A 17,234-nucleotide genomic window follows, 5' to 3' on the forward strand; every position below is an offset into this window, starting at 1 on the left:
GTGTGTGTGTGTGTGTGTGTGTGTGTGTGTGTGTGCGTGTATGTAGATGTGTGTCTTTTCTCTGACACAGAGCAGAGACACACAGTGTCCCTGTAGAAGCATCTCCATGGTGTCCACTCACTCAGTATCTCTGGGTTTTGGCTGGCAGAGGAGCTCAACACTCCTTCATAGACAGACAACAGGCTGATGCTTAATCCGTTTCATCAATGTGTATGGTCATATTTGCTCCGGTAAGACCTCTATTACCTCTATTTCTATCCTCTAAGTATTGGTTTATTTTAAAGCATTAGGAATTTTATTTTAACAAGACACACTGGCACAATTATACCACTAATCTCAAAAAGATAAGCTAAAAAAGCTTAAAAAAAAAGAAAAAGAAAATTGTTTTATGAATTCTTAAAGTATCACCAGAATAGAAATATAATATGACTAAAAATTTTGTCAGTATGTAATTGGGTTTGCCCATAATTTGACAGTAGCAAAAAGTGTCTAATAAAAGTAAAGTTCTGATAATATTTTGTGCAGTTTTTATCATGGTTGCATTCTTAAAATAGTCTTTAAAGCATGCAAATACGTCTATCAAAAATCAGGTTTAATTATAGCTGGTCTTTGGGGTCACAGCATTGGCTCCCTGTTAGTCTCTTGCTTGAATAATTCATCTGCTCTTGTTGAAATGTGCAAAAGATCGATGCCATCCAGCTCTTTGACAGACTTTACAATGATGAATCTGTGATGCGATAAATGCATCACAATTGCATATTTGTATTTGCACGTACTATATACATATATATATGTGTGTGTGTGTGTGTGTGTGTGTGTGTGTGTGTGTGTGTGTGTGTGTGTGTGTGTGTAAATGTGAGGTAATTAGTGTGTGTGTGTGTGTGTGTGTGTGTGTGTGTGTGTGTGTGTGTGTGTGTGTGTGTGTGTGTGTAAATGTGAGGTAATTAGTGTGTGTGTGTGTGTGTGTGTGTGTGTGTGTGTGTGTGTGTGTGTGTGTGTGTGTGTGTGTGTGTGTGTGTGTGTGTGTGTGTGTGTGTGTGTGTGTGTGTGTGTGTGTGTGTGTGTGTTTGTCTGAATGTGCTGCAACCCCTGGGTAATCTTTGCATAATTCACTGGGTCTCATCTGAGACTCATCAAAGAAGCTACCTTTTTTTTTTCTTTGCTTCATCTGTTCTGTGTATGCATGCTCTAAAGATATGATTGTATTTTATATGGGATGTCTGTATGTGTGATACTTTTTAAATATTCACACTGTTTTTGGTTGGCTTAAGCCACTTAAGTATGGAGAAATAAATAACATAATACATAACAAAAAAATCTCCATTCTCTTTCTCTTACTGTGTCTCTGTCTTCCGTTGACACACACAGACCCAAACACTCAAGTATTCCAGACAGTATTTCATTTTTATATACACAGTAAAGGCATTAAATCTTAATTGAAAGGAGCCGCATCCTTTCATCTGCTGTAGTATCGGAAACAGAGAGAGAGGGGAAGGGATTGGGGGAAAGAGAGAATAGCAGGAGACTTGGATACATTTCTTATCTAGCACCTGTGTCCACAGAGAATAAAGCCCTGGCACTTGTCCAGTAAACCTCCAGCCCTTTCATTCATTATGCCAAACACAATACAAAACCTGTGAAAAATATTCAAATTGTGTCAGACAAATGTGTTAGTGCCTGGCATCCAGGTCTACAGCAATTGCAGGGGTTAGTGCACTTAAAAAGCATCTGTGTCTAATTTTGCACGATTAATTGTGCAGCAGTTTGATGAGAGGTCATTTAAATTGACCTTAAATCAGAAAACTGGAGGATGATTAAAACAGACTGTTCTGTGAGGTTAATTTGTCTCGACTTTCTCTGATGAAGTAAAGCTTCTGTACAGATGGGGAGTCAAGAGAGATGATCTTTGTCCCCTCCACATACTGGCTTATACTGTATCATCAGGGCACTTCATTAATATTTAGCTTTTCCCCCCACAGCTTTGTGCTGTTTTAGCATTTGCAACATGTGGGGGATATTCTGGCCAGATAATGGTTAAAGTGGAATGTTTGGACAAAATCCAAAACAACATCAGCATTAGTTTCAACTACCCATTCAGGTAAGTGTTCTTAATTACCACAATACAATATAAGTTTTAAAATATATGTTACACTTTAATTATGTATTATTTTCAATTATTTGGTTTTAATAAAGGTAGGCTATTATAGGCAATTTTTTTTTTTCGAATTTTTGTTGTAGCCTAGCCTACTGTGTGGCGCCATCCTCCCACGGCCCTCGACCTCGTCCTGCTCGCCACATACTGGTTCAAACTCTCTTCATATCCTGATAGCAATCAATAATATAAATGGTCTAAATATAAAAACATTTACATATAGCCTACCTTCTGTGGAAGTCTCAGGACCAAAAAATGTTTGTCCAATCATCACACGTCATCAGCGCAATCCATGAGGCAATGCAAAGTTGTAGACAGACAATAGCCGCGTTTCCATTACAGATTTGCGCAAAACTTTTGCGATATTTTCTAAATGTCGATAAAAAATACTGCAAAATTACGGTGTTTCCATTATCCGATGTTATGCGTCTAAATCGTCTTTTTTTTTTTCTCGCGCGATTAGTCATTCCAAAAATCATGGCAGCGGATGTTGATAGGTTTACGTGTATCCTATCCCAGCCACCGCACTATCCATTATTTTTAATCGAAGGAGACGTAGGCGTGTTATCCAAGCATTAATGGCAAGGAAAGCCCTTATTCTTGGGAGCGGCACATGGTGTTTCTGGGTGTTTCTCCCTCATATGCTTCAAGGTCTTGATAAATTGTGGCATTTCTTTGCTGTTTAGAATCCAGTGTTCCTGTAATTCTTGTGTCTTTTATGAGTTTACTAAAGAACTCATGTCCAAACTTACCTGGCCATCTACGTCAGGTGACCTGTAAATGCCATTTCCATTGCAGTTTTGCGAAATATTCCCTTTTTCGAATTGCCTGAAAAACCACCTCGTGCGAGCGTTAAAACAAAATGTTTAGGAGTTTTGCGAAATTGACGTGTTTCCATTGGCCGTATTTTCAATTCGCAATTTCAATTTCAAAGGGTAATGGAAATGTGGCTCATCACTGAGCGGTGCAAACAAACAGCAGCTGCCTTTTTACAGTTCCTCCTGAAGCAAAGCAATGAGCTTATGCTGCGTTCACGCCATATCGTAACCGTAATAACGAGATGACAACCGGAGCTGTTCACGTCCTCAGACTCGGATTTATGCGTTTCTATATTAACACTATCAATGTTGAAATTTATCTGCAGCAGTCAGGTAGTATGAGTAAGAGCTCTGCAAGTTGTTTACTTTCATTATTATTGTAATGTTATGTGCTTCGGGACATGAGGTAATTTAACACTTTGCAGACTCAGCTGTGTGCGCTCATGTGTTTTGGAGGAGGTGTGGGTTTGTAGACGCTCTCAAGGGAGGGTGGGATCTCATGCTTTTAAAGCTAGCTTTCTATTGTTAGCCCTTCTGAAATTGCCTACTCTACCTTTAAGTCGAAGATATCATTACTAAATTATCAGACAAAATTCAACCTACAGTACAAAATTGAAGTATGCACTGATTTCTTGATGATTGAAATGATTTCTTTGAGTTTTATAAACATAAAAAAATACACTGTAGGGGAAAAAAAGTAACACTTTTTGTTTGAGCATCAGTAACTCAGTGGTTGTTTGTGCTAGATCTCTCAAGATTTGATAGATGGTAGCCACATCTGTCTACTACAAATAAAACTCACTTGGACATGTACTACACAATCACAGATTATGCGAGTCAATGTCAAATACTAAGAGTTCTGTTGTCAAAACCTATCCCACTACTGGGATTTTGAATTCATATATGACCAGCCAAATGCTATTCGCTTTATCTCTGTAACCCTAAGTATTTGGCCACTTTTGCTTGATGAGTAAATTAGTCATTGCTAACTAGCAAATTTATAATGTTGTCAGTAATTGAAATTGCCTTTGCGTGATATTGCATCCACACCAGTAGGTGTCAGTTTAAGCGCACGGTCATGTTGACAACAGATAATTACTGAGTGCATCTGTAAGGGTCAAGACAGGTAGAATTAAAGGGTTAGTTCACCCAAAAATGAAAATTATGTCATTAATGACTCACCCTCATGTCGTTCCAAGCCCGTAAGACCTCCGTTCATCTTCGAAACACAATTTAAGATATTTTAGATTTAGTCCGAGAGCTTTCTGTTCCTCCATTGAAAGTCAATGGACGGCATACAGTCCATGTCCAGAAAGGCAATACAGACATCATCAAAGTAGTCCATGTGACATCAGTGGCTCAATCTTAAGTTTATAAAGCGACGAGAATACTTTTTGTGCGCAAAAAGTAAACAAAAATAAACATGGACTGTATGCCGTCCATTGACTTTCCATTGAGAAAGCTCTCGGACTAAATCTAAAATATCTTAAACTGTGTTCCGAAGATGAACGGAGGTCTTACGGGCTTGGAACGACATGAGGGTGAGTCATTAATGACATCATTTTCATTTTTGGGTGAACTAACCCTTTAAGTCCTTACACTATCCACTGTAAAATCTAAAGTAAACTATGGAATGAGTGACTATTTTTAGAAGACATTTGACACATTAGTGGCACCTCATTGTCACAGTGTTGACTTATGCATGATACAAAAAACGCTATCTATTATTTGTGCTTGAAACTTGTGAAAGCAGTGAATTACAATGTTTTCTCTTCCCAGACTTCAACAGGCACACTTCAGTGCTCCTCTGTGTGAAGGAGCCAGAAAAGAGACTCTCTTTCTCGAAGGAGATTATGCTTCATCTGTACAGTTCTTCGTCACTGTGTCAGTCCTGGCTTTCCTCTATTCCCTTTTGGCCACAATTGTTTATTTCTTCTACCAGAACAAATACAGAGAGAAGAACAGAGGTCCAGTAGTTGTGAGTGCATTTCAAAATTTCTGTAAGAAAAAGACTGAGAGCACACTGTGCTGAAAAACTAAATATAACTTTAAGGAATAGTTCACCCTCAAGCCATCCAAGGTATATACGATTTTCTTCGTTCAGCAAAACACAATCGGAGTTATATTAAATAACAGATTTGTAATGGCATTGAATAGTGTCAGAGTTTATGATGCTCCAAAAAGCGCATTCATCCATCATTAAAGTAATCGATAAGACTCCAGTGGGTTAATAAATGCCTTCTGAAGCGAAGCTATGGTTGTTTGTTAGAATAATATCTATATTCAAAACTTTATAAACTATAATCACAAACACCCATCGCTTCACTTCAGAAAGCATTTTTTAACCCACTGGAGTCGTATGGATTACTTTTATGATGATGGATGCGCTTTTTGGAACTTCAAAATTAAAAAAAAAAAATAATTAAATTGCAAAGCTGGGAAGAGCCAGGATATTTTTTTATATAACACCAATTGTGTTCAGTATTTTTGGGTGAACTACTAATTTTCATTTTTGGGTGAACTACTCCTTTAACTGAATCACCAAGACCCTTGTTCTGTTTTCTCTTCTTATTTTCAATCGACATAGGACTTCATGGTGACTGTAGTGTTCTCTAGCCTGTGGCTGGTAAGCTCAATTGCCTGGGCTAAAACTCTGTCTGGGGTGAAGACAGCCACTGATGTGCATCAAATCCTGCTGTTAATGTCTGCATGCAGAGCCCAGGAGAACTTATGTGAGGTCTTGCAGGAACCCATCTGGACAAATCTCAACATGTCTGTGGTGAGTAGATTTCTTGTTTAGTATCGATGTAGGAAAGAGAAAATAAAGGAACTTGCACTTGATATACACTACCATTCTAAAGTTTGGAGTGAGTCAGTAAGAAATTAATATATTTATTCAGCAAAGATGCATTAAATTGATAAAAAGTGACAGTAAAGATATTTATGATGTTACAAAAATAACCTTTTTTCAAATAAATGCTGTTGTTTTGAACTTCCTGTTAATTAAAGAATCCTGAAAAAGAATTATCCATGTTTCCACAAAAAAATATTGAGCAACACCACCGTTTTCAACATTGATAATAGTAGGAAATGTTTCTTGAACAGCTTGAAACATTTAAAAAGCTTACCGACCCCAAACTTTTGAACGGTAGAGTACATTTTTACTTATAAAAAGGAATATTTTTACATATTTACTTGTAAAAATATACCTATATTAAAAGGTGCATCATTGACAGGCATTTATAACTATTGTTTTATAATTATGTTGGCTTCACAACATTTGGCACAGTTCTTCTTCCTGTTGAATGCCTCAGTAACCAACCAGAACCGCCTAGCAACCAGCCTAAACCACCCAAAGTACCTTACCAATCCCACAACACCCTAGCAACAACCTAGCAACTGCTAACGTCTGTCAGGCCTACTTTATAAAGCTCTCAGACTTAAGGTTTTTAAAAACGTTTTAAACCTTCAGGTCTTGGTAAAGGACTTGACAAACATTATTTTCCTATAGAAATTACCAATTTACAAGTAGACAAATTCCAGATTTCTAATTCATTCTTGTCTGCTTGCAGGCCTTTGGTTTTTTGAACTTCTTCCTTTGGGCTGGTAATATTTGGTTTGCCTACAAAGAGACAGGTTTGCATAAGTCCACCCAGCGCCATCCCTCCAGAACTCCCTCTGAGAAACGCGGCAGCTTCAGGCAGTACAGTCAAACCAGTTTTGATCAATCTGGAGCTGGTTTTGGCCAGAGGCTCTACAACCAGGCAAGTTTTGACTTATCAAGTGGAGGCTTCAATCTACCCCAAACTAATCTAGGACTGCCGATGCTGTACGGACAGGCGGGGAGTCCCACATCCAGAGGCCCTCTCATATTTGTCAATGAGATGTGAGAGAGACTGTGACTGTGGAGAAGAGAAAGAAAATAGAAAGAAATTACTGCCAACTCTGATGTTTTCCCAGTGATAACACAGATTATTTGTCATTGTGAATTTGATATTTCTATCATGAGACGTAGAAATTGTGATATTTTTGTAGAGATCAGTCCGCATACTGTTATTTATTTGTTTACTGTATAATTAAGTCTTGATTCTAACTTGTACATGCCCTTATGAAAATCTACCATAGTTCTTGTAATTGTTTAACTGTATCTTATTTGGTACAACAAGGCTATAATTACAGGTGAGACCATTGATGGCTACTCATAAGGCCAGTGTTGACTTGTTTCTCTTTTTATTGATCGCATTTGTATAGCATTTGTTATGAAAAATAGCACCTATTTAGAAACTATAGCTACAACATGCCAGTTGGAATCTATTGTGAAATGTATAATTAAGTCACATTGAACTTAAAGTTCTACCTTGATTTATATAGCCTATTTTGCATTTGACATTACCGTGTCGTATATGGCTGTTGATAAATTGTGATAATTCTACAGTATTTGAATGGCTTTTAGCATAGTATGCCTACATTCTAACAGTCTATGTTTGGTGTTTACTTTTCGACTTCTCCAAGGTACTTTAAAGAATAAAAAATTATAACTATCCTAATAGTGTCAAACAACATGGTGTTATCACGGTAGCATGTCCAAAATACCATGCTTCTTTGTTATATGTGGGTTTTTTCAATGTTATGCTATGAATAATGATTAATTACCGGTGGGCGTCTGGAAAAAGACAATGGTTTGAGTCAGAGAATTGCATGGAACTCTGAAGGGCCCAATCAGAGATCTTTTTTAAATGAATCATTTTGTTTAACCTCACACAGTGTTCAGTGAAATGCATGCAAAAGAGTCTGATAAAATCCAACGCAGTAAAGTCACTCTGTTGTTCCAGTTTATTATAGGATTTAAAACTCTACAAATGTTGTATGGAAACTGATTGCGTCTTAAAATTAAGTAATAAAATTATACTAATCCCTCTAAATGGCTGTTTTATGTATTTCACCATAATGAATGCTATCATTACCATTTCAGTTTGTTCCTGGAAAAACAATGAATCTGAAATTAGCAATCTTGGTAGAAATGACAAAAAGGAACATTCAAACAGAAACAATCCCATTTGGAGAGTGAATTATCTTATATTCTATCAGTGCTTCTCTTATGTTTCTTCTTTGTTTGCAGCGTCTTTTACAAAAGAGACAACATCCACATCTGAAGCTACTGTGTTTTCCCCATTAAGCCTTTTAATGAAGGGGTGTAAGGGAGCAATTAGGATCTTTTGGCCTGTCAGAGCCCTATCAGAGCCATGTGGTTAACATTTCTATATCTGCAGAGTATATCCAGCACTGCAGTGAAGCTAACTGCTTGCAGCTGCCTAGGATCCAAATTGCAGCTTTTAGGTGATCATGAGATTTTAGCCACTGGCATGTTGCTTGTGCCAAATTAAAGGTTACCACTGAGAAATTCTACAGCTGTTCAATTACAGGCCTTGGACTAAAAGAGTGCATTGAGTGTGATTTAAAGAGCTTGATAGAAAACAGAGAGATATGATTATGCAAGGCAGTAATGCACATATAATTTTGATTAACAAAAGACAAACAAGCTCTACATATATTTTGCAGTATTTTTACAACAATTTAGCAGTAAATACTGAAGGGGGTGGATTGTAATCCACTGCTGCTTCAATGTATATGTAATGAGTGATTATAATAAAGATATTAATCAATATTTTTCCTTCTAAATATCAAAGTTGAATGACTTCTCTGGAGATTTTGCTTTGTTATAGAAGTTACCAGTGTGATTACTGAAATGTTCTTTTCATGTATTCTTTAATGTCTGTATTTGATATTTGAATGCAGTAACAGTGCTTGTTTATTTAGCCCGGCTTCCAGAAATTAAATAGGGAATTGTTTTGTGTTTGAGAAAGGTCCTCAATGTGTTAAAACAAATAGGGATCATTGAAGCCAATAGTTTAAGGGACCATTTCTTCATTAAAGCCTTACTTTCCAATTAGACTAAAGTGTAGGTCTCCTTGAGAGAAAGAACGCATTATCTTGATGTTTTGAGAGGACTCTCCTGTTTATAATTAGAGCCTGGCCAAATCCAACCTTGGAAAAGCTGTGTGTCGGTGTGTGTGTGTTAGTCTTCTTGGTTACAGGTTAAGGAACTGGCATTATTGGAGATTGACTGAGTTGTTCTGGACAGGCTGGCGCCCAGTAACCCAAATCTGCGACCTGGAAGATTTAACGTGCCTAACTTCAGGGTCCAAGTGTCAGCTGCCTAATCGATGGAGATATGCTTCCGTATATGTGTGGAAAATTACTATGTTTATCTATTTCTTAGCCAATCAGAAACTGCAACCTGAAGCAAGGATGTAGCTTAGACCTTGGTGTAGGGTTTAACTGCTGTGATCTTTGTAACTGTAAGCGGGGCGGCCTACGAAGTCCTGTGTGAGTCTTGAAGCTGACTTCTGCTGATGAAACTGCAAACTATCTTCAGTAAAACTTTTCTTCAATTTATTATAATTCTGACTCCGGGTCTTCTTTCAAACATCTGGTCCTTGGGTCCTAAACTGTTACCCCCTAACAATACTGTACTAAATTATAGTGTAAATTCACACTAACATTACATAAGGCTAGTTAAGAAGTGTTAAAATGGCCCTAAGAGAGCTTACACAGTTAATTACATAATGGCAGAACAATCATCTTACATGGTGACACATGATGTCGCAGTGGCACTTATGTTTTACTCTAGGGGACAGAGTCTCAGATAATCATAGACTCAGCTGAGCAAATGAAAAGACGTCATGGTGTTCGATATTAGGAGATACAAGTGTATGTGAAGAGGAGGCTGGACTGACCCTCACTGTTCCTCTACTGCAGTCCAATCTTTGTCATTCTGTTCATCCATCTGTCACTTCTGGCTCTTAGACAGGGTCATGGTCATAGGCTTAATGATAAAGCATGAGGCTACAGCTACACACAAAACATGCATTTGATTGCAGCCACCACAACCTACTAACTAAAACCACAAATAAATGCTTGTCCTATGAGATTTTATAGAAATAATTATTCCAGTGACTACCATAGTGTCATTATAGAATTCACAGACTAAAGAAATGTGTGCATTCAACTTTAAAGCAACATCTAAACATTACAGAATTCTACTTTAAAATAGGTTAAAAAAAATCTGTTACCCCCTAAATATCGCCACACCTGTGAGGTGGATGGATTATCTCGGCAAAGGAGAAGTGCTCACTAACACAGATTTAGACAGATTTGTGAACAATATTTGAGAGAAATAGGCCTTTTGTGTACATAGAAAAAGTCTTAGATCTTTGAGTTCAGCTCATTAAAAATGGGGGCAAAAACAAAAGATTTGCGTTTATAATTTTGTTCAGTGTATAGTATAGTATATATATAATAATAATAATATGTAAACACAGGTCAATATTTACTCATCTATATTTATTTTTATATTCATAATTCAGATTCAATTATTACATTTTCTCTTTGCAGCCAAATCAAATAGAAATACCCACTTTTTATGACCCATGTATAAAACAAGAAACTATCAAAAACATGCACACATAATCATCAAAACAATGGGGAAAATGCTGAGGGCCACAGTGCATAGCAGGATGCTGGCATAAATGGGCATCTTTCACAGAAGGGGGTGAGAAATGACAAAAGCTTTTTTCCCTTTCCAATTCCTGCTGCTCTGCTGTGACCATGTTTCTTGTCCTTCACCCAAATCCTCTTACATGCTTTTTGGTGCATTTTCATATGCATTCCATACCTTTTCCATCCTTGTATGTTACTGTGCTGTTAAATTAAAACAAAAAGCCACTCTTATTTAAGTCAATGTATGTGTCTATGAATGAAACTGACATTTAGTTTAGATAGATCTAAATAGGCTTTAATGTTTACTGAAATTACACTGGGCAGCAGACAACAGGTTATCAAAGGTCACATTAAGTTCTAATTAACACGTCTAAAACCGTTCCCAATGGATTAGGCAAGCGGATTTTGAAAGGTTGACTGCATGTTTAGCCTTAATAAGATTAGTTCCTCCAAGGTCCAGGTTAGGGTTTGATTTTGAAGGTTTCTGTTCATAGAAAGCAGCCTGGCTGCTCTTTGGCTGTGTGTGTGTGTGTGTGTGTGTGTGTGTGTGTGTGTGTGTGTGTGTGTGTGTTTGGGAGGGGGAGGGGAGGGGAAAAGAGTCAGTATTCGACATGATCAATGATAAGCTGAAAAATAATCTTGGTGTACAATACAATATCGTTGGAATAACTTTTTTTTTTTCCCAACTGATGACAAAACATTGAACAGCCAATCAGACTACAGCAGCTCGAGCATTTAGTAATCCAGGGCTCTCAAGTTTTCCCAAAAGCTTGGAGTGAGATCACATGCGGTTAGGGGAGGAGCCCAAATGGAGCCCCGCCCCCACCTGTCCCCGCCCCCCAATTTGACCCATTGTTCATAATTAACCAGCCCAAATTGAAATTATAATTGGTAAATCTGATAAATGACAGAGCAATTCATCACATCAAATATACTCTTTAATGTTATATTTCAAAATTACAAATAAGTTATACAAAAATTACAAAAATATAACAAATTGCTCCAAACAAATATTTTTGCATTTTGAATGTGTCTAGTCAAAATGGTATAATTATTTATTGTGTGGTGCATGGGACATTGTGAACAAATGACATATTAGAGTATTATTAAGGTGTGTGTGTACACAAGAGCACACACTCCAGCTTATGAAATGTGTTTTGTGTTTGAAAAATATTAAATGCAATGGCAATGATTAATGTATGTTTTGACAGGATATAAAATATTACCCAGAGCACTCTGCTTTGATACATGTAGCCTTAATGTAACTAGAAAGACTATTAATACAGTATAATATATAATTTAAAATAAAATAAAATAAACAAATTTAAATGTATTTTAAAATAAAATGAAGAAATACATCTTCATTCCTTCCCATACCCACTAACATTCCCTTAGTTTAAGAAAACGTAAGCTAGCCAAACTGAGCCAAAGCTTCTGGCCTGGTTGCAGAGTAGTTGTAGAGTTTTTGACTGCACCAATAATAATGTAAACGATGGGCTATATATTAAATGTTCTAGCCTAAAAATGTAAGACGAGCTTTCTTCCAACTTACCTTCTCCATCACGACCACGCGATGTTGTTGGTTACCTAGTAACGAACGTACGGTGGCCGAGAATGTTCCGTCAACTTCCGTGTGTTCGCACATCTGTGTTGCCTTGTAACGAACGCAATTTGGCCGAGATACGTGCTGCTGGCGGCAGGAAACTTCACTTTGTGTGCCTGCGCCTGGTATATAACGTTATATATAAAGCTCGCAGGACAACTTGGTTGACATTGCCTTTTCAGCGTGAGAAATACACGGTGTGGCGTGTGAGCGTGTGAACTGGTTGAATTGCGTGTGTCTCACGCCCAATGCGTGAGACTTGAGAGCCCTGGTAATCGATTGTCGAGTTCACACGCATAGGTTTAGTTACCTATGATCACGCGCGTGAACTCAACAATCGATTAAGATGGACTTCGACCGAAAACAGGATGTAAATACAGGTATGAGCTCTGGCTGAAATAACATCATGTTTATTCATATCTTTCACATCTACTGCAGTCAGATTTACCCGTGTTCACTCTGAAGGAATCACTCACATTAGCTGTGCACTTGTAATGACACATCAAGGATGTTATGAGGCTAAAAGCAGGTTTAAAACTTGCCCCATTGAAGTCAACAGGGTGCAAATTTTAAAAAGAGGATAACATGGTGTAGGCAACACCGATTTTTGTCATTGTTCTCTGTACTGACAGCATTTCAAATTTACAAAAAAATGAGCTCAATGTTAAAATTGACCGGAGTTCTCCTTTAAGCATCTGTCCCATTGTGGGGATTTTCCCATTACCTGGGGCTAAATATATATTATTATTATATGATTGTTTTTATTATATTTTTATTATAAATTTATTAATTTTAGAAATTAAGAAATGCAAACATTCCGGGCAGTAGGCCTACTTAGTACTGCAAAATCTCAACATATCCATTGCTTGTCATTTCCACCTGCCACCTAGAGGTGTCGCCAAAGGAATGTTAGTATGTTAGACACCACTCTCTCCTATGAAAGAGTAGCCTAGCTTAAACAGGTTGTGTCCGAAACAGAGAAGCTGATTAATTAAGTCAACAGGGTAAAAACAACAACAACTCAAATAAATAAATAAATAAATAAATAAATAATCTTACCTGTGTCCGTGTGGGAAAACTCGTCCCACATGTAGCGTGAGACGGGAGTAATTACTAATAACAATAGTGGACTTATATTAAAATGCCTGGTAGAAAACATCTAGAATCTAGATCATGTCTCAAGCATTTAACTTTAGTGTAGCTTTTCTGGAATCATTTTGGTCCTTCGTCGTAATCATATTACATCTTATATTACAGTTACAAGCTTTGAGTCCAAGTCAATTTTGTGAATGCCTATCTGTTGCTTTTGTGTATGTAGGCTACAGTGCTATGCATAAGTTTAGACACCCATGCTAAAGTTGACTAAAAAGAGGAATAAAAAAATCATCTTTTGGAAACTGAACTTAATGCCTTAATTTAAAAAATTAGGAAAAATAAAACCTTTAAGGACACCAATTTTCTTTGTGAATGAATAATGTATCGTAAATAAATAAATGTTCTTCCTTAAAATACAGGGTGCATAAGTTTGGACACCCCTATGTTAAATTCCCTTAGAGGCAGGCAGATTTTTATTTTTAAAGGCCAGTTACTTCATGGATCCAGGATACTATGCATCCTGATAAAGTTCCCTTGGCCTTTGGAATTAAAATAGCCCCACATCATCACATAGCCTTCACCATACCTAGAGATTGGCATGGTTTTATTTCAGTTAGCCTAATAGTTTGATTTGCATTGAGAGATGATCTTATGGAAAGTACCCCATGCCAATCTCTAGGTATGGTGAAGGCTATGTGATGATGTGGGGCTATTTTAATTCCAAAGGCTAAGGGAACTTTATCAGGATGCATAGTATCCTAAAAAAAAATACTTAAAAATAAAAATCTGCCTGCCTCTATGAGAATTTAACATAGGGGTGTCCAAACTTATGCACCCTGTATTTTAAGGAAGAACATTTATTTATTTACGATACATTATTCATTCACAAAGAAAATTGGTGTCCTTAAAGGTTGGATTTTTCCTAATTTTAAATTAAGGCATTAAGTTCAATTCCAAAAGATGAATTTTTATTCCTCTTTTTAGTCAACTTTAGCATGGGTGTCTAAACTTATGCATAGCACTGTATATAAGCCTACCTGTATAAAGGTACTGTTTCGGGTTTGGAATGTTGTTCCAGGATCAAAGATATAACATTACTTGGTGAAATCATGTTATCCATTGTAGGCAGGGCATGAAGGATACATCTGAGAACTGAAAGAAAAACAATATTGAAGGCATCTGAGTAGACAGGATATTAGGCTACATTAGGTGCTCGAAGCGATGTCACACGTTTTTTAGGGCAAAACTTTTTTGTCACATACAGCAAACATCTCCTCACTATCCGCTAGCTGCCTGTCCCCTGAACACACTGTAAAAAAACACAGTCTCTGTAGACAGACCAGGCTCCACAAACGGCAACAAAAACAAACTGGGCCAGCCTGGACCATGAAACATAACAAACAGTGTTCTAGCCAATCATCGACAAGAATGATTTGGGAGTAGTGGGGGTTGGGGGGTTAGTGCGCGTGCACATGAAGGGGGGTGTGGGGAGTAGAGGAGAGAGAAGCATGAAGAAAGTTAGCTATAGGAGAGAGGTCCTAGACAACGACTAAGTTTTAAATTATATTCTCTAGAATTTTGATATGGCCGACACACGACCAAAGAGACGACGTTTCGATGAACAAATAGCAAAGAAGAGGGGAAAGGAGAAGGAACGCCCAAAGTATCTTATTAATCTCCGTTAATAATCTGTCACACAGAACTTTATTATATTAAATATTAATCAAAAATTATTCACACCTTCACAAAATCCAAAAATTCAGTGTAAGAGTAAAAAAATGACAACATTATTTATAGTAAGTTTATTTGATTCACAGCTTATTTAGAGTTTTGACCTGGACAACCCAACTGCATTTACCGCAAACAGTCTAAACTAAAAGATTGTTTTGGTTGAATCGGTTTAAAGGAGTCATTAGTTCGCGAATCGGACGTGTTATTAGCGGATTTGTATGCATTGTGTGATTATCCCGGCAGTTAGGACATCGCACAAGATTTGTCAACACAGAAACCATTTCATCATTGGATAGGTTTTGTTTTGTTTATTGAAAGTGTTTTTCATGTCAGCTGAATGGACGGAACGCTTTCAGAGAAGATAAGGCAATGTAATTTTTTTATTTCTTTTTAGCACAACACCCAACAGTAATTCAGGAAAAAAAATGCCCGAATGCTTCATGTGAAACTTCGTTCTTCCGATCTTTTACCATTGTGTCAATTCTCAATTGATTTTGATTAATATGCGCGAGGGAGCGAAAGAGAGAGCAAGACAGTTTGAAGACGGTGAGGGTGCGCGCGCGCGACCGGGCCTCTCTCTCTGCTCATTCTTTCAGTAATATGCGCCCTATCTATCAAGCGCAGTCATCTACATCACTCACCGATCAAATAAGGTCTTGGCCAGACAAAATATCGCTTGTGAGAGAGACGCGTGAGTGACAGAGAAAGGAAATGCAGCTGAATGAATACGCTGCGTGTTTTAAATAGCGTATTTTTTGTATTATTTTTTTATAACGAAACGCAATATGTGGCGGCCGGTGTTGATTCTGTGGCGCACCGCCACAAATTAGTCTATGTGTGGGAAACACTGCTATACTTCGAACGTCAACAAGAATTGACGTCACCCAACATCGCTTAGAGCACCTTAAAAGGGGTAATGAAATGGATTTTTTATTATTTTAATGTTCCCTGAGGTACACTTAAAGTGTATAGGTTCTTTTCATGTAAGTGTTTGTTTATCTAGCGTATTTTATTATTTACAAAATATATACAGAAAATAGCTTGAACAGGACTACATGTAAATGGACTGCATGCTTCTCACCATGAGGGGGAAAACAATTAGTTTAAAACCATAATTCCTTTAGCCAGAGCTGGCAGGTTAGTGTCCAGTATCCAGTTAGGTGAGCACCTTGCAAATTGGCTTAAGCAGATCTTTGTCTTATCTTTATCTTGTTGAGTTGTGCCCACTGAGAAGTCAATGCCTTTCTTAGTACCAGAGCCTGATCTCATAATCCTGTTAGAGTTAGTTGTGTTAGGTCTAGGTGAGTGAACTGGCTGGACACTTACACGACATGACTGCAGGGAGAAATGAGGACAAGTTCAGGAGAGACAGAAACAGTGAATAGAAAAAAGTGCATAATCAACATTATCAAAAACTATAATACATATAAATAAACAAGTGAAAAATTCGGGCAATCCTGTTAAAGTAAGACGACGTATGGGAGAGTAGGTGTGTTGACAAATTCTTGTTTTTTTTTTTGTTGTTTTTTTGCTTGTTGACAAAGTTAAGGATTTATTACCACCAAAAGGATTTTTGCTGTGGAAAAGATCAGCATTCAGTCTGATAAACTGGATTAGAATGCTACAATAAAGCAAAGAGTTTTAAGAAATAAAAGACTTACAAATACAAATTACACTTAGTGATTTGAATGTTAGCAGTACATGATTTTGAAGCATTTGATCCATTGTTTGTTGATTAGCACATAGAGTGTAATAGGTAGCAATGTCCATTAACTGCACTGAAATATGCTTGTAAATATGACAACCTGACTAAACATGACGTACTGTGAAAGAGAATTGCTTTTTGAGACCAGTACTTGTCATTTAAAGAAGGTATTTGTTCAGTGCTGATCAAAGAATGCTCCAACTGTAAATGTAACCTGACTGGCATAATTGCCACCCCATCAAGCTATTTAAAACAAAATGTTCGGTTATTCTCTATTAAATGTTACAGGCTTCCTTGCCTCAGATTCAGGATTAGTGACTTACTGTAGCGATTACTGATGTCATTTTTTGGTTAAGGATATGAGAACAAACACCACTGAAAATAAATGAAGATTATTTAAAATTCCCTAAGAAGACTGAAAGAAAAATGAAATTGAAACCTACAGTATGCTCATTAAAGAAACTTTAGGCTTATTTATAAATTTAGGGCAAGCAATTTTTTTATAAACATTTTTTGTTATACTGGTTGAAACTCTGTTCACATCAAAATGAATCAGTAAAATAATCAATA

General features: G+C 37.1%; 1 protein-coding gene across 1 annotated transcript; it reads left to right on the forward strand.

Moving 5' to 3' along the window:
• Nucleotides 1-206: 206 nt before the first annotated feature.
• synprb (synaptoporin b) lies at nucleotides 207-6,860 on the forward strand (the record flags this gene model as incomplete). The annotated part of the gene is made up of 5 exons (XM_081380424.1): nucleotides 207-230; nucleotides 1,980-2,098; nucleotides 4,750-4,948; nucleotides 5,558-5,749; nucleotides 6,543-6,860. 5 exons carry the CDS (start codon nucleotides 207-209, stop codon nucleotides 6,858-6,860), a joined length of 852 nt encoding a protein of 283 aa, XP_081236550.1.
• Between the last annotated feature and the right edge of the window lie 10,374 nt (nucleotides 6,861-17,234).

The sequence above is a fragment of the Scardinius erythrophthalmus genome (assembly GCF_964197995.2).
Source record: "Scardinius erythrophthalmus genome assembly, chromosome: 12".
NCBI classification, from domain to species: domain Eukaryota; kingdom Metazoa; phylum Chordata; class Actinopteri; order Cypriniformes; family Leuciscidae; genus Scardinius; species Scardinius erythrophthalmus.